At 31.5% G+C, this 22982-nt stretch overlaps 1 protein-coding gene across 1 annotated transcript in view; it reads right to left on the reverse strand.

Moving 5' to 3' along the window:
• LOC114337951 (uncharacterized) overlaps positions 1 to 22982 on the reverse strand; it is a 188967-nt gene that overhangs the window by 62011 nt on the left and 103974 nt on the right. The window contains exon 2 of the mRNA XM_050663095.1: positions 18612 to 18840. Within this exon, the coding sequence (XP_050519052.1) occupies positions 18612 to 18840 (229 nt within the window). The remainder of the gene's footprint in view (positions 1 to 18611; positions 18841 to 22982) is intronic.

Here is a 22982-nt window from a genome sequence, read left to right on the forward strand (position 1 = left end):
ATTTGCAAAGGTAGACTTAAACTTGTGAAATCAAGTATGCGCAGAATTTTATGAAGAATACGATAATTGGATTTTCAGTGCCATTTCATTAGGCAAATTTTGTAAAATTTTGATTTATTTAATTATTGATATTCAATTACACCCTCTAGCAGTGGACCTACAATTATGAAAATAATTTCCACGCTTTTTCCGAGGCAACTTTTGTTATAAATAATCTTTTTCAAAGCTGTACTATAAACGGTTCCTGAGATATGGCCAAGAGCCATTCTTATTGGGACACCCGGTACATGTACTAAATGTATAAATATCATAAACATTTCAATATTCATTTCAGTAGATACTGTTTATTTTGTGGCATACTGTATATTATGGATAGTTGATAAGAATTTCGTGAAGATATACATACGGCTAATTTGGCTTTGTTTTTTGATTAAACAATCGTAAAAAGCGAACAAAATATTTTTTGCCTATAACACGTTTCTTAAACATTTTATAGAAACATGGTTCAAATAAAAGTTTTAGATCATAAAAAGTTCTTTAAACTAGATAGTTTCCAAATTAAAATACATAAACAATTGACCGAGATACTTGCAAAAAACCCGTATAGTTTCAGTAATTTATAAACGTTAATAACTTTGATTTTTGCACAACGAAATATAATATAACTGTTAAAAATTGTGGCAGTTAATGGGCAATTGAGTGGGCAAAGAGATCAAACAAATAGTTTGTTATTCAATCTGTTTATCCCGAAGAGAGATCATTTTAACAACTGTATTTTTGCCCAAAAGGTCACTATAAATGTATTTTGTAAATCGCAATCTATTCTTTGAGGCTTCATTTTTAAGGTACATAAAAAAATCAATATTTTATTAAATTTATATTAAAAAACAGTTTGAAAAAGGGCTAACTTTTTAGCTTAAACATATTTATAATAACTTTGATATTTTTTATATCACACACTTTTAAGTAAACACACAACAAAGAAAAAACACACTTTCGGAAAAACAACACAAAACTTCCTATGACCAATAGGAACCAAGATAGAATTTTTTTCTTAAAATCATATTTCCACTCTTTTTAACAATAAGATTTGAAAATGAAACGGATTCTAAATGAAGAGCTAAATTTTATGGTTCAACTTATAGATGACATATACAGTGAATGAGTAAAAAGTTATAATCCGTTAAGCTGGCTACAGACTATGTATGTATTATCGATTCGTGATTCGCGATACGTGATTCATCCAGTTCGTTTTGTAGTTCGTAGTAATTCGAGAATAGAGCATACATACTATGCCTTTGTTCACGATTCGTAGGCACGATGCCTGATTTATCCAAATGCGCAGTTTTTGATTTTTCGTTGATTTACCACTCACAAGAGCGAATTACTGTGCACACACGAATCATGTTGTTTACGAATCGATTTTTAACGAACAACACTCTACACACTATTCGTGAACTGCCCGTGCATCACGCAACGCGCATCACGAAGTGAGATTCACCAATGGACGGCCGGAATGATGCATCACTTTCGCACTCACCGTTGACGGCCGGCTAATACGCGCTTAGCGCTCATTGTTAATAATTAAAAATATCAGCTTAGTAATAAAATAATAACAAACATTTCAGGATCTTGTAGGGGGGCTTTAAACCTTGATTTGGTCACTTTCTAACTTTAATAATAACAATTTTTAAGTGAGTTATTAAGTCTTGAAAATGGCCATTTTCGCGTTTTTCAAATTTTAAATCACGTATAACTCGACAACAATCAATTTTAGAGAAAAATCACAAGGGACTCTTTTTGTTCAAACCCAAAGAATCTAAAAGAATGTGTCCGAAATGAAAAAATGGATATTTTGAATTTGTTTAAAAAAAATGTTTAAACAATTTTCCGACCCCTGGCACCATGTGGATTTGTTATGTGGACCTCTCTTTGAGCAAGTTTGTTAAAAAAAAGTCCATCAAGTTAGCAGAACAAAGTTAGCAGAACACAGTTATTCTTATACCATAATTAAGTGTGAATAAAATGCAAATTTAATGTTCCAAGAAAAAATTTATTGCTCTTTTTTTTTAAAAGTTATCGCATGTTCTGCTATCTTGATAATCAAGCTAGCAGAACAGTAGTTCAAAAATTTCATAAATCCTCTATAATTGAATGCCAAAGTATTCTCTGAATTAAATGCAAATTTAATGTTCCAATAAAAAATTTATTGCTCTTTTTTTTTAAAGTTATCGCATGTTCTGCTAACTTGATAATCAAGCTAGCAGAACAATAGTTCAAAAATTTGATAAATCACTTATAATTGAATGCCAAAGTATTCTCTGAATTAAATGCAAATTTAATATTGCAAGAAAAAATTTATTGCTCTTTTTTTTTAAGTTATCGCATGTTCTACTACTAAAATCTACTATATTGTCTACCCGATTCTATTATCTACTAGATTTAAAATTTTCCCACTAAATCACAAGAAATTCTACTAGATCTAGTAGAAAATCTACTAAATTGGCAACCCTGAATATGGTACAAAAACTTCTATTGTGCAGTGAAGGGGAATGGCTCTAGAGTTTCTAATCGCCTCTGCTTTTGGTAGTAATTATTGGTAAAATTTCTACGGTTTATTAACTTCCTAATAAAATTTAATCAAAGGTAATACCACGAGTCCTTTAAATTTTATCGATAAATTTTTTTGTTTTCACGAAAACTTCTTTATTTGGTAAAATTACGAAAACAAACCGAATGATAAAATCACGAGTCCGAAGGACGAGTGATTTTATCCATTTCGGTTTGTTTGAGTGATTTTACCCTAAATAAAGAAGTTTAAGTATGAAAACGAAAAAATTTATCAAGCAAAATTTAGAGGATGAGTGGTATTTGAAAAGATTATTTTGTGAACCAATATGTATTATTAGTAAATACGGGCATCTGTGAAATATTTTTAAGACAACTAGGATCAATGTCTTAAGTAGGTTATAGATAAATTATTTTATGATTTAAAAATGAATCAATTTATTTATTATATTGTTAATACATAAAAAACTGTTTAAATCGAAAATGAACAATTATTAAAAACACAATTTTTATAACTAATGTGAGATTTTCCAATGTCGTTCGTAACGTCTAATCTGTCGTCACTTTCAGTATCATTAATTACAGTCGCAGTTGATGTACTGGCAATGCACTCAGTTGTAGTAGTTGTTCTAAGTTTATTAATAATTTTTTTATGATGTTCTTCATTAACTTGTAAATAAGGTTTTAACGAAGAAGCTGTGGCATGTCCAGTTATTTTTATTGCCTCCTGTTCTTGAATTCCTGCCTTAACAAGATGAGATACTACACTGGATCGGCTTGAATGATTTGTTATTTTTCGGTTTTGTGTGTCCAATCCGCATTTTTTTGCAGAGTTCTTCAACCATGTAGCCATTTCATTTGGTCCAATGGGAGTATTTTTATACCATATTCCATTACCTGTTTGCCAGTATGGATTTGGGGTAAAGAAAAATCTATCGCTGGTAATATTTTTACCACGCTTCTCCATGATTTTTTTATATAGTCTTATTGGGCACCTTTCTGGATCTTTAATGTTTGGTGTCAGCCATTTTGAATCCGAACACTTTTTTTGACCACCTTGGCATGTTTTGGTAAAAATTGGATTATATTCAATCCTTCCTGTTTCTTTGCCGGCATTATTTATTTCATATTTGAAATAATCAATTCTACAATGAACACCCTCACCACCGCGCCATGCTAACTCGTAAGAGACAACATGAAAAAAATTCATCTCCAATCCTAGCGGATTATTTTCATCGCACGAGTCTATAATACTCAAATACTCTTTTTCATCCAGCGCTATAGCACTTTGTTTTCTTTTTTCGGAACGACTTTGTAACTCTTTCCTTTTTGCATTTCTCACGTCTCTTGCCTTCTTATATTCAATGTCGATAAACGGGTTAAAACTTATATTAAACTCTGAAAAATATTTTTCTTGAATCATTTTGGCTGTTACATTCCAAATAGTTTTAACAGAGTATTCCTTGTAATCTTCACCATTCATTTTCTTCATATTCATTCCCCAGTCCCCAATCTTCAAGAACTTTTGCAGTTTCTTGAATACTTGTATTATCATTCAACTGATAGTTCCTTACTGTGCAAAATTGCTCAAGTTGTGTCCAAACAGACCTTTTTGTATTAATTGTATTTTGATGCGTATTATTTTTTAACAAATCTTTAATTTGTTCATGATTATTGTCACCAAATCTAACGCTAACGTCCATTTTGTTTAAATTAAATTATGACGATGTTAAATCGCGAAAATTTAAATCGGTCAAAATTGCGCGGCCTACTTGCTTCGTGGTCTTACCCAGCTACGCTGGGTGAGTTCACCACAGTGCAGTGGTATAATTGGTTTTGCCTAACCCCCCAGGTGAATGCATTTTATTTAATTATTATTCACCCGTGTTTTTGTAATAATAAAATAGGAGAATGTAATTTTAGAACTATTTTACTAATTCTACTAATATAATGTGTATTTTAAAAGTAACTATTGTTCCAAAATATTACGTTGTAAATATTCGAATCCTTTTATGTGATAACACTGGTTTGTTGAAATCGGCAACAAAATAGAAGAATTAGTTCTGTGTTCTGTGTATGGTTTACATCGGTTCTGTTTGACGTTTATGAAAAGTTTAGAAATATTTATTTTGAAAATAAAAACTGTAGAAAATCTGAGTATATCGTGGTTAATGTTTTTAAAATATCTATGTACCAGGGCTGTTCATAAATTAAGTTAGTAAACACAGGTATGTACGTATTATGTGAAATTTAGGGTACCTTAAGTTTTATCAGGGAAGAGACTGTTTTATCAAGGAAGAGTCTGTTTTATCAGTATTACACTCAATGATTGGCTAGAACGACGCGTGGTGATTGGCTGAAAAAGCAAAACGTCAGAATTTGACAGGTGAAAAAAATAATCCAAGAAAAAATTTATTGCCCTTTTTTTTAATTCATCGCATGTTCTGCTAACTTCATAATCAAACTAGCAGAATAGTAGTTCAAAAATTGATAAATCATTTATAATTGAATGCCAAAGTATTCTCTGAATTAAATGCAAATTTAATGTTCCAAGAAAAACTTTGTTGCTGTTTTTTTTTTAAGTTATCGCATGTTCTGCTAACTTGATTTCAAGCTATAATAATAATATAATAATTACTACCAAAAGCAGATGCAATTAGAAACTCTAGAGCCATTCTCCTTCACTGCATAATAGAAGTTTTTGTACCATATTCAGGGTTGCCAAGTTAGTAGATTTTCTACTAGATCTAGTAGAATTTCTTGTGATTTAGTGGGAAAATTTTAAATCTAGTAGATTTTAGAATATGGTAGAAAATATAGTAGATTTTAGTAGTAGAACATGCGACAACTTAAAAATAAGAGCAATAAATTTTTTCTTGGAACATTAAATTGGCATTTAATTCAGATAATAATTTGGCATTCAATTATAAATGATTCATCAATTATTGAACTACTCTTCTGCTAGCTTGATTATCGAGTTAGCAGAACATGCGATAACTTAAAAAAAGGGCAATAAATTTTTTCTTGGAACATTAAATTTGCATTTAATTTAGAGAATATTTTGGCATTCAATTATAAATGATTTATCAAATTTTTGAACAACTGTTCTGCTAGCTTGATTATCAAGTTATATAGGCATTATCATATAAGCAAAAGAAGAACAAGACCAAGACCAGGTTAGTCTTGGTCTTGGTCTTGTTCTTGCAAGCTTGGTCTTGGTCTTGGTCTTGCAGCTAAAAGGCAGTCTTGGTCTTGGTCTTGCAGTAGCCGGTCTTGTTCTTGGTCTTGGTCTTGCTGCAAGAGTCTTGCTGGTCTTGCTTTTTTGGTAGTAATAATTTGAACCAAACAATTTCGAATAAAATGTACATTGAAATAAATAAAGGTGTAAAGAATGAAACTATATTTTTTGATTTAAAATTTTAAAAGAATGTAGAATGTAGTTTCAAACGGATACCAATTTTAACATTATACATTTACATTCACTAACTATTTCATTAAAAAGTATATTTCAAATATAAAGGTTTATTTTCAAATTTCAATTTTAAGTTGAATTGAGACACAACCTGCTTTTTATACATTCAATAGCATATGATATAAAAGAAAAAAAAAATCAAAAAAAAGAAGAAAAAAGAAAAAGTTATTAGTTACATTTTATTTTATTTGGAGGAAATACGCGCTTTATTTAACCCTCGTAAGGCCAAATGCACCCCAAACCTCGTTTTTCTCACCTATCTTTTTTAATATTTCTTTTGATGTTTGTCCAGTTTTTTTATTCGCATTAAATTCAATTCTGAACGCATTCCACCCATTACACCATTTAAAACTCTAACGCCCGGTTTCATAATCAACTTAAACTCAACATTAACTAAAGTTCACTTTAAAGTTGACATTTACCCATATAAATTGCATTGATAAATATACCAACTTAAAATGTAAAGTCCACTTTAACTGATTATGAAACCGAGCGTTAGCGATTTTTTTGGAAAAATGAAATGTTGGGTACAAATTATGATGATTATTTCATTCATAGGAGATTCTGACCAATAGAAAGCTACATAAATCTAAATTAAATCGATAATTTTTGATAATTTCCCGTCGTCAAGTATATTATGTCAGATGCCCTTCGTTGCTACGAAAAAATACATTCAGTGACATTAATGAAAATTAATGTTTAAAAATTAATTATCATGTCAAATTAATATTTATAACAACTGTGTGTTTAATTGTACCAATTTGTACTTACATAAATAAATTACAATAAAATTTTGGTTTTTAACAGTTTTATTCATGAAATAATCGCAACAAATTGCACTCGATCTCTAAAATTAATATAGAATTTTTGCCCTCGTGACACTTTGACATGATTTCACTCGCCTTCGGCTCGTGAAATTAAAACTGTCTAAGTGTCACTCGGGAAAAATTCAATAATTTTAGAGCTCTTGTGCAATTACTACTGAAAATGTTGATATCCTGAATTGGACGTTTCTGATGTTCCACCTGGAGCTAACAGAGCTAAGGGACAAGGTCGGTGTTACTTATGTCAGAGAAAAAAGACCCGGCTTAACTGTATTGTCTATAAAAACTTTGTGTTGCTCACTCTGTGAAAAATTTCATTTGTTTGTCTTGCAACGATAATAATTTTTTTTTAGAAGAAATGAGTACTTTTTTTTAATTATGTTTCATATGATAATAAACAAGTCCTAATTATGAAATGATAAATATATCGAACGTGAACAATGATTTATCATTAAAAAAAATTATTTTCAGTTCATATTAACGTTTAACCTATAAAGTTTATACACATACTTAGTAAACATTCTGCATATACAGGGTGGCTGTATAGTGTGACAAAGCTCGATATCTCGGAAACTGTTCATAATAGAGAATAACTGAAAATAGAAAAATTAAAGAAAATAATTTTCCGAAGAATCCAGTATCACTCAAAGAAATTGCATTATTTTTAGCTTTTTAGTTCCAATTAGAAACAAATATGTTGAACTGTCATAGGAATAATTTTATTTCTGTTTCTACATATACGGTTTTTTAAATGTCATTTTTGGGTACTACAGAAAGGACGTCATCAGTATTCTTTTCATAAAATGTGTTCTTATACTACAGTCTAATACGGAGCATTTTTTTTTAAATTCGATTGTGCTCCCACTTTTTTTTACGTTCGATTGTTTTTTTTTGTTATTTGAGTGACTTACGTTAAATACCCTGTACTTACTGTTGTAAAATTATAAGATAACGCTATAAAAGTTAGAAGAGGGATGTTAAAACCAATTCCCCTTAATATGTTTTACTACCGATAAAAGTATATATCAAAATTGTTGATTTTTAGCTTAAAATGTTATGTATTTTAAAAATTCCATATTGTTTAAGGTTTATTACAATGTCAGTATATATTATTGAACTAAAAAAATAAAGTTAAATAATAAAAAACCAATTTCGCAAAAAAGTGCAAGAGTCTTGCAGGCTGGTCTTGGTCTTGCGTAGTCTTGCAAGGTTCGGTCTTGGTCTTGGTCTTGGTCTTGAATACCTGGTCTTGGTCTTGGTCTTGCAAACCAAAAGGCGGTCTTGGTCTTGGTCTTGGCCTTGCTGCAAGGCCAAGACCAAGACCGTAAGACCAAGACCAGTCTCGCTCATCACTATCAAGTTAGCAGAACATGCGATAACTTAAAAAAAGAGCAATCAATTTTTTCTTGGAACATTAAATTTGCATTTTATTTACACTTAATTATGGTATAAGAATAACTGTGTTCTGCTGACTTTGTTCTACTAACTTGATGGACGTGCAAAACACAAATCGGAATAATTTACCTAACGAGGGCGAGCATACAGCCTGGACTAATAAGATTTTTACGTGAAATTCATGATTTTTTCATAGATATAATGGCGTGTTTTAAGGTCAGCGTTATTAACTGCTGCCCTAAAAATTAAATTCTTGTTGCCTATCATCAAAGATCTTATAATTGCTCGCCGAAATGTTCCGGGAAATCACTTATACCTGCAGGCTTCGACTCTCAGTATTATGATGTAATGTACCATATTATTGTATGTACTATAACTTTCATGATATTGGGTTAATATGAGAACTAATTGAATACTGTATACCTATAGTCCGTCCCACGTTGACTTTATAAGGAACTGTATAAGGAACATAGGCAATGAGAGTTTTAGTGCCGTGATATCGAGTTTATCAAAAAGAATTTTTAATCTAACATTAGAGATAGTGTTACCCAAATACAAGACCAAGACGAGACTTAGACAGTCTTGATCTTGGTCTTGCGCCAGTACACCTGGTCTTAGTCTTGGTCTTGGTATTGCGATCCCGGTCTTGGTCTTGGTCTTGCAGCAAGAGTCTTGCAAGTCTCGCAGTTGCCCATTAGCCTATTGCATATCTTAGAACAACGTAACAGAGTAGTACATTTTAAGCTTGAATATCATAGCCATAGTAAAGACTAGCCAAAATATCATAGCCATAGTAAAGACTAGCCAAATTAATAAATATCTAAACAACTGACACCGGGTGGGGTTTGAACCCACGATCGCTGTCTATGTTCTAACTAAAGTTAAAACTACCTCTTAAAACCCACAAAATTTCATTTGCATATCACAACCGATTTTAAAACAATAAATAAATCGTCAGTTTGTAAGAAAAATTCCAACCCCTCCCTATTTGGTAAACAAAGCATTTATAAAGTAAACGTTTATGAAGTAAACTGCCATTAGTTTTTCGTGCAGAATTACCCATTAAAGTTTGCCATACTTATTTAAAAACATCTGTATTGATGAAAAACATGGCTAGTTAAAAAAGTACCTAACTTTTTTATTATCCAATATAAGTGAATGAATAAAAAAAACATAATATTAAGAAAATATGAGGCTTTAGTTGGGCTTTAATTTCAGTATGCTATTATTGCATGCTAGAATAATAAGTTAGCATAATGCTAGAATATTCCACAGAGTGAGAAAAAACACAGTTTGATTGGTACACCCGGTATACACTGACAATAATTGACCTGTCTACCAACAATATATATTATTACTGCGATATTTATAAAGAATAGAATAAGACCAAATATTAAAAAAAATCACTTAAATTTAAATAACAACAGGTTTAGGAAATTTGAGACATTAAAAATGCCCCGTTTTTAAGGTGGTATGGTGCCAGGGACGTATAAATAAAGATGGGTGGTGCGTTAATTTCTTGGCGAAGTGTACCTATATCGTTAAAATAATATTTCGGTATTATGTCTACACGATATCCGGCATTATCTATAGACTTTTGTCTGGTTATGATACTTATAAATAATAGCCGCGCTGTTTCGGCAAATTTTGTTTAGCCGAGTGACCTCATAACACAGAACACAGGACACAGTCAGCAAAAACAATACATAATAGTCTTACTATAATAATGTATACTGATAAAGATTTCTGGTGTTTAGATTCCTAGAAAACTAATAATGAAAAAAATTATTTATGTAAATTTACATAAGTGCCAAGGTGACATATTTTTAAAAAGTTTGGATACGATACTCGATATTACTGTAGGCATCGCAACGCAGGAATGTTGTGTTATATGAATATGATTAGAAGACGACTATTCTCAAAACCAGGACAATTAATAATTTCAGAGCAAAGAAGTCGGCTGCTGAGCAAAGGCGCAGCTACCGCCGCGCCGTATCAATTATACGGGGCCGCGGCGCTGCATGTCGAAACAAAACTTCCATTTAAAAAATTGAACAAAATATTCTACAATTTCCCTAATAAAACACTTTGAAACAGTGTATTGTTTGGATGTCGACCTTTTCGTGTAATGGATTCTTTATCTATAATATTGTATTGTAAATCATAATATCTATGTATAGCCATTTGCCGCCGTATTCCATAACAACAAAGAAGCTTTGTTTTTGTTTTTAAGTTACTTTTCATTATTCATTCACTGTTGGCGGTGACACACTGTAAAATGGCCAAATTGCAATTTTTGTTATCGCTTAATCTTTGACGATTTGGAAAAGTGTGTATATTGTTTTGGGTATATTTTCGTGTAGGTACTTAATCTATTTACTGTTTAGCCCATTTTTTCATTGTCCAGTCACCCTTGGCTTATATATAACAAGAACAAGTGTTGTTGAAAAAACTGAATCTGTTTTCAAATCTATTTTTTGAGTTTGGTTTCTTAGAGTTTATTAGGTTTATTAGGTTCAATTTGAGCAGTCGATTCAGAAAGTTTAAATTTTAAATTCTGAAAATATTGTGAAGTGAAAAAAATGAGTGAAATAAAAAGAGAGTAGCTGAGTGGAGCGATGAAAAGAAAAATGAAACAAAAAAAGGAAGAAGTTTTGAAGAAGATACCCAAAATTTCTTCATTTTTCCATCAACCAGATTCTCAAAGTGATTTAGATTGCAATGGTAAGTAGATACTAGATCTCTATCTACTAATGAAACAACAATTCTTATCTAATTGTCGTCTGTAACAGGGGTGGCCAAGGTCCTTGATATTCTTTGATAGAAATTTGAATTTTTTTAGAAGCCGTCATTAAATGCGTATTAAAAAGTTATGCAAAAAAGAGGTGTTAAAAATTTTTTTACAAAAATTTGTACAGAATATTTATTGAACACGTGTAAATAAAAGTACAACCTATTTGTACTAAATTTAAATATTATAAATTTATTTTACTTCTTTTGATAATTCTTTGAATCTTAATGAATAAATGGTGATAGCACTTATTAGTAATTCTTTCAGATGCTGGTTAGTTCGTACTGATGAGTATTTGAATTTCAGGAATTTTAAAGTGGAATAAAATTATTCACACATGTCTTCTTCTTCATGTGCCGTGCTCGATTATCGAGTGTTGGCTATCAAATTGGCTATAGTAATTTTTTTGGCGGCAGCTCGGAAAATGAAAGCTGGAGTTTCTCAAACCACTCTCTTAGTTTTCTTAGTTTTCTTCTCAGTTCTCTTCTCTTAATTGTTAGAAGTACTTCTCTTTCCTTATGCATACGTCTGTCTCATTACCTCTACGTTGGTTATTCTAGTTACCCATGAGATCTTCAGCACTCTTCGGTACATCCATATCTCGAATGTCTCCGGTCTTCTCACGTCAATTTTCTTCAGTGTCCACGCTTACATCCCGTAGTATAATACGGATAGCACATAGCACCTCATAACATGGCCAAAAAAATATTCAAGTTTGCGAGTTTTTACTGCTCTGATGACTTCCCGTAATTTTCCCCTCCGATGTATAACAACTTCGTTACGAACTTTATCCACCCAACTTATTCGTAGGATCCTCCGATACACCAAGGTTTCAAAGGCAGCTTTTTGAGAAGGGTATCCGTTAAAGTCTAACCTTCGACACCATACAAAAGAGTACACATTCACATAAGTACGGTGTTCCATTGAACATTTTCTAGCACTACCTTATATCAGTTCTTGAAAAGGGCCCCGCGAAAATCTTTGATACGGGGCCCCTGTGGGGCTAGCTACGCCACTGCTGCTGAGAAAGAATGTATAACTAAAAAAATTTTATTTTTACATTATAATAATGACCTCTCAGTACATGTCAAATGTGTCGAGTGTTCTTTTAATGGATATTTTGATTCGCTATGTAGGTTTATGGTATTGTTCGTAATGCGCATAAGTCCAATTTTCAAAATTTTTGTTACAATTTTTTTTGTTTCTCATAGAGTATCTAAGAATATAGCCGAACTTATATACTCTCTAAAACGACCCTCAGTTCTAACTGCAAGACGCAAGAGTCTCGCAGGCTTAGTTTTGTTCTTGCTCAACTCTTGCACGGTAAGTCTTGGTCTTGGTCTTGCTAAAATTAGGCGGTCTTGGTCTTGGGAAAACGCAAGAACAAGACCAAGACTGCAAGACCAAGACCGATTTTGGGCAGTACTAATTAGAGAACAGAGAAGACGAGAGTGGAATCAGCATGTGACGAGAATAGACAGCGAGAGAATAGCCCGTATAGCCAGGGATTCGAAGCCAACAGGCAAGAGACCAATAGGAAGGCCCTTTAAAAGGTGGCGAGATAGCTGGCAGTCAACATCACAGCTACGAATACAAGCTCACAATCGGTTAAGAACAGGCCAAGATGCCTAATATAAGAATAAGAAGAAGAACATTAGAGAGATTAAATTAAAACTGTTTTAGAAAGTCAATCTACAATTTTAGGATTCATTTGCGTAATAACTATAGTAAGTATATCAAATAAACTTAAACGCATATATGAATCCTAAAATTGGAGATAGCCTTTCTAAAACAGTTTTAATGTAATCTCTCTAATGTTCGATTACAAATTCTTTTTGATAAAACCGGCATCACGGTGCTAAAACTCTCATAAGAACGCATTGCCTATGTTCCTTATACTGTAAAGTCAAGGTGGGACGGACTATAGTCCATATTATAGATACAGTCTAAATGCACATTTAAAAGTAAATATGGTCATTTAGTTTCTTGTTTATTGAAGCTCTATTTTGATTGATTTATCCGAAACTGTTGGATCAGAAATTTTGTACATACTACACTTCTGGTCAAAAAGATCCACACTTCCATTTTGTATGTTTTTTTAAATTTTGTAAATGTATAGTGGTTTTAAATGGGGAGAAAGTAGACATTAATAATAAAAAAAAACGTTCATTTATAACAATAAATACGGTTTTTAAATAATTTTAAATAATCGAATCACCATAGAAACAAAAATTTGCCATTTGACAAAAAATAATACTACAGATCTTGTTTACTAGCAATAGATTTTTTGAATTTTTAATTGAATTTACAATGAGTTTTACGTTTATTCTGATAAAATGAGGCGCTGAGAGTATCAGTGGCCTAACCCACAATCCACAATTTTACCAAAATGCTTTTATTACATTAAATTTATGCCTTATTTAAGTATTTTCAGACGCAGAATAGCTTGAGCATTAGTTGCTTGAGCCACTCCAATTTTTTCATTAGTGTCTTTGTTTGTAAGGGTTCAGCTCTCCATGCCATACGGCAATGTGGAGAATACATTCAAAAAAATTTAGTTCGTAATATTGATTAACAGTGATTATTGAATAGTATTTCGTTGTAACAACAATTTAATTTTTGGTTTCAACAAACTTTTAGACATTGATGACTGTATTTGGATATTGTCACAATGATTGAATAATAACTGTGAAATTAACTAGAGTACATTAATCAATAACGCTCAAATTATTCAGCCAATAAGTTAGTTTAGTATATTTAATAAATAATTGTAATTCTGGCAGCAAAAAACTTTCTTGATTTCGTAGATGATAAACAATTACCTTGGTTTATCGTGACAACGTACAGATTTCATTAAAACAAGGTAAGAATGTTGTTAATATAGAGTAATATTTGATTATTCCATAGGTGTAAACTGATTGTTATGACAACGAATACATTAATCAATCTACTACTGCGTTTAATAACCACAATCAATACGTTCATGGTAACAATAAACGCAGTTGTTGAAACAATAAATGTTTTGCTTGACCATTTAAAATCTAACGGCTTTTCCTTATCGTGATACCCCGAGCTTCTCTGTGTTACCATTGTTTAAAAAATAATTCTTTGTTAAACAATGCCGAAGTGCCGAATAATTTCATTTCGTTTCCAAGTGTAGTCCGTACTAGAAGGAAGTTTTCGTGTGTCTATTATCGTATTCATTATTTTCGAATCCTAAGAAAACTAATTGGTATTTTTGAAAAATTTAAATGCAGAATAAAATATTACATTATTATCGAGGGTCTGAAGTTCCTGAGAACTTCTATAATGATTATTTTAATAAGTCACAGGGGTAAAAAAGAGAAAATTTAGTATGATTTTTAATTTCACATATACCATTCAAAAGACACTTTTTGTTTATTCTAAGGGACTTTCAGCCCTCGGTAAGAATGTAATATTTTATTCTGCGTTTAAATTTTTCAAAACTACTTATTAGTTTTCTCAGGATTCCAAAAAAAAATGAAAGCGTTAAAAAGAATTCGATCGATATTTTGCACCTGCGCTCTCAAAGAGGATTAAAGTGTTATACATTTTTGGAATCACTATTTCAACCGCTTTTAAATGAGCTGTCAAATGATGTACTTTCCCATTAAAAAAAATCAAAGTTATGCCTGTCACCTGAAGAGGGATCGCGTAAAGTTCTAAACATTGATGTTACAATATACTTACTTTGATTATTTTAAAAATCGACCTGTCCGAGCGTGTTGCTTATGTGTTAAAAATAAATAAGTTAATAAGGGGGTGGGGGTAACACTTATTCCAGCGCACTGTATAAGTGAAATCATGTGAGAAATCACACAGAGTGTAAAGTCTATTAGGTTTAGGACAAAAAAGGGGGATTTGCAAAATTTTTTGAGCTTATTTGAGCTAATGCATTCAGTAATTATTAATATAAAATACGTTCATAGTAGGAATGAACGAGACTGATTGTAGGAATGAATATAATTGCTTGTAAGAATAACCGTATTTGTGGAAATGAACGGAATTAATTGTAAGAATAAACGGAATTAATTGTAGAAATAAACGAAATTGATTGAATGCATGAAGCAGTATTCATTAGGAGAAATAACACTGTTATTGGCACAACGAATAGTCTTGAATTAAGTACGTCGGTCGGAACGTCGCGCGTCGGTCAATTAACGCCGTTGTTGTTTCAATGAATAGTGTTCGTTGACTCAGTGAACAGTGTTCTTAATATCAATAAAGTGATATTGTATTATGGTATACATAATGAAAGTATTATATATTAATAAATGGATGTTCATCCATTCAATAAACGTAATACATTGGATCAAATAACGAAACTAATGAATTGATGAACATCGCTCTGTTTAGAGTTGCACAAGTTTGACTTGAATGTTTGAACTTGACTTGAGTTTGACTTAATTTCAAATCAAACTCAAGTCAATCCTTCTGACAAATAATTCAAGTCAAGTCAAGCTGGTCAATCGTACAGGTTTGAAAATTCAAACTGTTTGTCAAACTAGTTTGAAAGAGTTTGAAAAATAATTTATTTCGTAGATATACTTTTTTAACAATCCACGAGGAAAATAAAATTCCTGTAGCTGGCTGTATACCATAAATCACAAAAAATACAGGATCCTTCGTAAAAGGTATATTTAAAAGACCCTAATAAGGGTTGCATCACAAAACAAAACGTTTTCGGATTAACAAGTAATCCATCATCAGTGTTAAGCCAATAACATGTATGCGTGAGCCACCAAAAAGTTATGGGTAAAAACCCTTTAAAAGGTATAAGACCTTATATTATGCTACATATTATGTTTAAAATAGTTAGATGTTGCAAATATTCCTGGATATTACCCAGGGCAACACAGGACTCTAACCCACGTAGATGTGATATGAAAGGGATGAACCTCACATATTGAAAATTGAGTGTCAACTATATCTTTTAAAGGGTTTTTACCCATAACTTTTTGGTGGCTCACGCATGCATGTTATTGGCTTAACACTGATGATGGATTACTTGTTAATCCGAAAACGTTTTGTTTTGTGATGTAACCATTATTAGGGTCTTTTAAATATAACTTTTACAAAGGATCCTGTATTTTATTTTTTTTAATTTTTTTTATATACTTTTTTGTTGAGATAGACATGTCAGTTGCCAATTAAGATAAGAAATTTAATAATATATTGAGTGCCATATAAATCATCCTTTAGTTCCAATAATTTTAGTATTTGTTTCCTTCTACTCATTTTTAAAAATCATGTACAATAGTACACTGACACTTTCACAGTAAACTATTTTTTAGCACGCACAACAAAATTAAATAAAAAATACTAAATGAACAGTTTTTGGTTCAAATGGGATCTAGCTATTTTTATAATTTTCTGCTTTTATAACCGATAACAATAAACACCGGCTCCGTCTTCAACGACAGAACGAAAGTCATAAAAAAAGTGAAAGTTAAAAAGGAAGAAAACAAAGAACCTCAAAAATCTGTTTCCGTACCAACCCCTTTTTAAGGATGTTAAGGCCTAGTTCCTTGAAATTTTATGGTCAAATTTGGATTATCTAAAAGTGGTGTGTACTAAAAGTAAGTAAGTCAAGCTGCGTTTAGCAGAAGGTACTAATAAAACAGTAGAAGTTGACCTGTACCTTACAAAGCAGACTTTTGAAATTAAAAGTTGTACAGTTGGAATAAAATCAATATTTATACATGAAAAACAAGCTATTGATTTATACTCTTAGTACAGAAATGATTAATAAACATTCAAAATTCAAAATATAGAAGAATCCCGAAAGGTTCATTTTATGACTTATACTATATTCTTAGTACATAGCACGTTAGACATAATATAAAGATTTTATATAGATTATTTGTATTTTTCAATTTAATAACATATATATAAACACAACATTTTCACTTTAAAAAAATTCCATCATTTTTTGACGGAAACTTCAAAATTAATGTGTACATTAATGGGGACAAAACTGTTATTCTGGCCAAACGCTTAGTTTAGCATAAACAGACCAAAGTCGGCGCTTAGTCTACAATTGCGAAACTGTTATGAATGGCAGTTATGGATATATGGCAGTTATGAATGGCAGTTAAGAATGGCAGTTATGAATATAGTCTTGTTATGCAAAACTAAAAACCCTTAATAGACAGAATGTCGCTTGGTTTATTTTTGTTTTTCTTAGTAACCGTTAACGTGACAATAACAGGGATTTTTCCAAGATAGTTTTAGCTATGTGTCACCAGAATCCGCTGTAATCTCGATTTTAAAGAAATGGCGCTTGGTCGAGTTATGTCCTTTTAAAGAATTAGTTCACTGTTTGTGATTTTATAACGCTGTTCTTTATTTTTACATAATAGAAGTATGTATGCACTTTGCAATTTTCATTGTTTTGAAATCACCTGCCGCACCATCAAATAAATCAGTATATTTATTTTTCTTAATTAATACTGCTTCGACTACAGATTGTTTCTGTTAATTTTTGCAGTGAGAATACCTTCAATATCAGACTCAATTTGTTCTGGTACTTATTCTGAACCGAAAAATATCCACATTCAGATATTAGGTTTGTTCTAGCAAACAGTCAAACTAGTCAGAAACCGTCAGCAAACAGTTGACTCCAGTGATATCCCCTCTACTCGCGCTGGTCCACTATTCGCTGATGGTTTCAAACCGTTTGAAACTGATGCTAGAACAAACCTATTATCTTCCAAAGCCACACACTTCAAAACGAACGTAATAAACAAGCCAAACATGGACGTCTAAATATGAACTACAAACTAATTTGCGGAGTAGCAGAATACAGATTCAGACCTATCCAAATAAGTCACAACAAAATCCATACGCTCTTAATTAGAATTGGAAATAAACACGTTGCCAATATGACATTCAAACTTCAAACTGTTTGAAGAAGTTTGATTTCAAGTCAAACCTAAAGATATCGAAATCAAGTCAAGTCAAACTTTTTTACAAAAAAAGTTTGATTTTCAAGTCAAGTCAAGTTTGTTGAATAAAATCAAACTAGTTTGACTTGATGCATCTCTAGCTCTGTTGTTCCAATAAAACCAAGAATTGGACAAATTTTAAGTATTGCTTTTGTTGTCTGAATTAACATTTTTATTAATATTACGTACCTTTTTCGTTGAGTGTATGTAGCGGCGTATTAAAAGAACTGTGGGAAATTAAAATTTTATTCTTTTTTCTTTCTTTCTTTCTATCTTTATTTCTTTCTTTTGGGTTACTTATTTTTCCTATTATTACTTTTTTAGTGATTTAAAGAATCAATTTCAATTATTAATGTTTACTTCCTCCCCATTTAAACCACTTAACACCTAAATTAAAAAAAAAACATATAAAATGTAAGTGTCCGGATTTTTTTTACCAGGAGTGTATAAATGCACCTATATTGAATACTGTATTGCAGTATTTGCTGTTTCCTTTTGATATCATATACAGTGTACAATATATCAGCTCTACCGACATTTTTGTGCATAATACACACAAAATGGACGTCAATAACATACCAAATATTACCAACCTTTAAATGTTGAAAACTTCCTTGAACAGGTGACATGCCGACTGTTCGAATTCTGCCTCCTCCAGGTAAACGGAAAGTCGTCGTCATTTTTCGTCTTGGTTCAGATGATATCGGCATTCCATATAGTCTAGCGACTTCTTGGAATGCTTTGTATCGTTCGTCACTACTTCGAGGAGTGGTAATGAGTGTTCCGTATATGGGCCGAGTTCTAAAACGTCCAATTTTTTGTCTGAAACAATTAATAATAACAAACTATTAATATTATTAACCACAAACTATGTTATGGAAACTAAGGTAATTACGGGAAATAGTAGTCATATCAAATATTCCTATTGTCAAGAGATTTCATTAAAGGGGGAGGGGTACTTTAAATGAAAGTAAATAACTTCGAGAATACTCTCTGAAAATTTCAGATTGATCGGGGTAAAATTACCGGAAATACAATCGAACCCGCTTATTTGAATAGCCTTCGTGCCGAGCAAAAATATCCTTATAAGCGGGATATTCTAATAACCGATTATTGGTGACAAGCTAAAATAAGTGTACCGAATATACATTATAATAGTACATACATCTCAATATGTATATGCATATGGTTTTAGGTCTTTTTATATCAATAAAAAATTATAATCTATTTACAAAAATTATTACGAAACGATTAGAAAATAAATTGGAATTGGAAATTTAGAAAAGACTTCCGAACAAACGATCAACTATTGGTAATACATATTCATCAGAAAAATGCTGTTTCTAAAAACAGCCAAGTCTTTTACGCAATAGCCAAAACAGCCAAGACAATATGTACCTATAGAAATTTGTAGACAAATGAAATTATTTTATGACCCTGTCGGCGAACGATTGAATTTTCTGTGGGAAAGGAGCGTTTACTCATAACACAGTAATAAAGTGTTTATTAGGTACCTGACACACTGTAATAATATACAAAACAGCAGGCTTTCGAAGCTCTTATCGACAAACCATTATACCAGGCTAATTTTAAGTTTTTAGGAAATTGTACGTAAAAAATTATTCTATGCGGTCTTAGTTTACTAAACCATATTCCAATAAACGGATAAATTTATTAAAGGGTAAATGGAAACGTTTCGGGACCTCACATTTATATTCCATTAACCGGAATATTCCTATAACCGGTACTCTAATAAGCGGGTTCGACTGTACAGCATGTCCCTACCTTCGACTCACTTTGCAGCAACTTCACCCCAACGCGCTTGAGTGTAGTTAAAACTGTTCTCAGCTGTTTCCCTACTCCTTTGTAAATTACTCCGCGATTCAAAAACATATTCCGGTGTGGATAACTTTACTGTGTGACAGATAAGAATAAATTGAAAATAAAAGTTGTCAAAACTTAAAACGCGTTTTCCTCGAAACTGATTTTTTAAAAGGGGGTGGACATTGTAAATGTAAGTGCTGTTTCACATTATAAGAATTTTGAACGTGCGAGGGTTTTTTCGTGCGATAACTTTGACGCACCTATCCTTTTCACACAATAAGAATTGAGTCGCACGAAGATATTTTGCTGTGTTGTTTGGTATATTTTTTTTATTTACACTTTGTGGCTGAGGTAGGTACATGTTACGATGTTGGATATGTATCATTACAAATCGGTATTTTTTGTCCAAACTTTTGTCCTAATGTACTGTAATGCGTATTTAATTCATTTGCAATTTCTAGTTTGTCAGTTATTATTTCTTATGTTTTTAATTAAAAGCCTTAATTTGTTTTTATAATCGTTGTTCTACTAAGTTATTTGTGGGATCTTGGATTAGCTCATCTAATTAGCTCATACAATCTATGTAATATACTATTCTAAATGGGAAATAAGCCACAATTGAACTAAAAAAATGATTTTATTAACGTTTCGACATCCGATTTGTGCGTCGAAACGTTAATAAAATTATTTTTTAGTTAAATTGTGGCGTATTTCCCATTTAGAATAGTTTATTATAAAAATTCCACAAGGAACAAGCTTCAGAACAACATTACAATCTATGTTTTTCATGTACAGAATAGGGATGGCGGTTTTTGACAAAACACCGGTTTTCGGTTATACCGGTATTTTTGCTTACGGTTTAACCTGGCGGTTATAACCGGCCAAAAAAACCGGTTTTCCAAAAACCGGTTTTCGGTTTTTTAATCCAATAGGTTACAATGTTACATTTACAATGCACTTTAGTTTGCAATACTCCACTCGACTCGATACTCGATATCAATATAATGATCAAAATTAGTACTATCGAAAGAACATCAATACATATAAATAAAACACAATTTTTAATAAAACCATTTTATTCTATTAATTATTATATTTATTTATTATTTTCTTATTATTATTTATTTATTGATTATTATTAAATATAATATAGCGTAAGATTAATATTATATAGGTACATATTGCAATAATATACAATTTAACGCAACCGTTTCAACTTATAAAAAATTTCCCAGACTCTTTCAAATGGGATTTAAAAAAAAATAATATCAACATAAATATTTTACTTCAAAATAAATTGGATAATGCAATTTATCTTTTATTTTTACTACCATCAAAAAATTATCATGTATTTCTTTTAACACGTTTGTATATGTGTATAATAGGTACATTTTAACTCATTTAATACTTCCTGTATGGGTGTATCGTTTTGAAAAGGTAGGGAAATCCTTGGAGATTCGTATTCGTAATCGGTAATTCGATATTCCTACTCAGAACATTATTTTTGGTAATCAGAAAAAGTCATTCACCCACTTTCAATGTCAAGAGTCAAGTGTGAAATTGTGAAAAATAGAGGATGTTTGCGTCTACTTCAACCAAATCACTTCTTATGTAAATATTACCTTTTCAACGAAATATTAAAATAAAACTTAATTGTTTCTGGTTGATGTGAGTTTGCACTTTCAGTTTGCTTCTGTATTTATAAAATAAAATTTGAATTATGGTTTTGTTTGGAATAATTACTTGAGAATAATAATTATGATTGGGATCCAAAATAATACCTAACCTAATCCTAATCACCGTAAAAACCTAATAACCGGTTTTTACTTTAAAAGGGAAAAAACCGGTTATAACCGGGACAAAAAAACAACCGGCACAACCGGTTATTGCGAAGTAAAAAAAGCAGTTTTAGGTTAAAATCGGTAGGTTTTTCCCATCCCTAGTACAGAATTTAAAAGACCCTCTGTCATCCATTCATTTTTAAATGTTGTTCCCCTCCTCGTTTCAAATGTTGTTTTTAGATAATTTCACATCAGACGTGACCGCCGCCCTACCTTCACCGAGATGTTTACCCTATAACACTAAATATAATTTCGTAGAATAAAAGGTATATTTTATATGGAGCGAAATCAAATTATAGCGCTGTGTTTACTTTATCGTCGAAGAAAGAGAAATAAGAGGAACCGAATTCATTGGGTCCATCCTATTAACACAAAAAGACACGATTTATATATTCTTATATTCACACATATTAATGGAACACCCTCTATACTCAACGTTTACTCAACGTAAAATAAAGTTTATTATAATATACGTAGCAGTTTTAATTACTGTTGTTATCAGTAACATATAATTAATTTTGCTGTACTTATAAAATGTATTTTTTTCTTTATCACCTAATTCGTCAAATTTATTAATTCAAATTAATTCGTGCACTGTTAAGTGCACGGCATACACCATTCCAAGCATTTTTTGTCAAGTTTCTATCTTTATATATTTCTATTGTGTTGTCCCAAAGAACAGGTCTCGCTTTAATTAATGTTATTAATATTTCACTACAGCAACAAAGTGTAAATGAAAATAATGTACCAAACAACCAAAGAAACTACCTTCGTGCGACTGAACGACAGTATCATATGAAAGGATGCATTAAGTCCCCTATACTACTGGGTGCGTAAAGACCGTGGTGCCGTCTGTTGTTGTAAGCGAGGGACGGCATAAACACGGCGACTTCACCGAACGATCCAACCACCGTCTAGTGAGAAAGGCTCCATATGATTACATGCGCCACCATCGGAATGTCGTCGTGCGTTCTAACCCTCGCACGTTTAAATTCTTATAATGTGAAACAGCACTAACGCTGTCGAGATATTTTTTGTTTTATGCTTAGTTTTTAATTAACAATAGTAAATATGTTGATTTTCACTATTTGTTTACAAAAAATTTCGTTATTTTGATTTCTAAGTGATACCAACAACTCAAAAATCATTAAAACTAAAAAAAAATGGACAGCTTTACGTCGAGAAATTTTTAGGGAAATAAATCTTTTTGAATTTTTTGTTTCAGATCATCCAATGACGAGTTCCGATGTCCACCGCAAAATCAATTTTTTTTGGAGGTGTAAAAATTTACCACCGTTG

This window comes from Diabrotica virgifera, chromosome 10, assembly GCF_917563875.1.
Source record: "Diabrotica virgifera virgifera chromosome 10, PGI_DIABVI_V3a".
Classification (NCBI taxonomy): Eukaryota; Metazoa; Arthropoda; class Insecta; order Coleoptera; family Chrysomelidae; genus Diabrotica; species Diabrotica virgifera.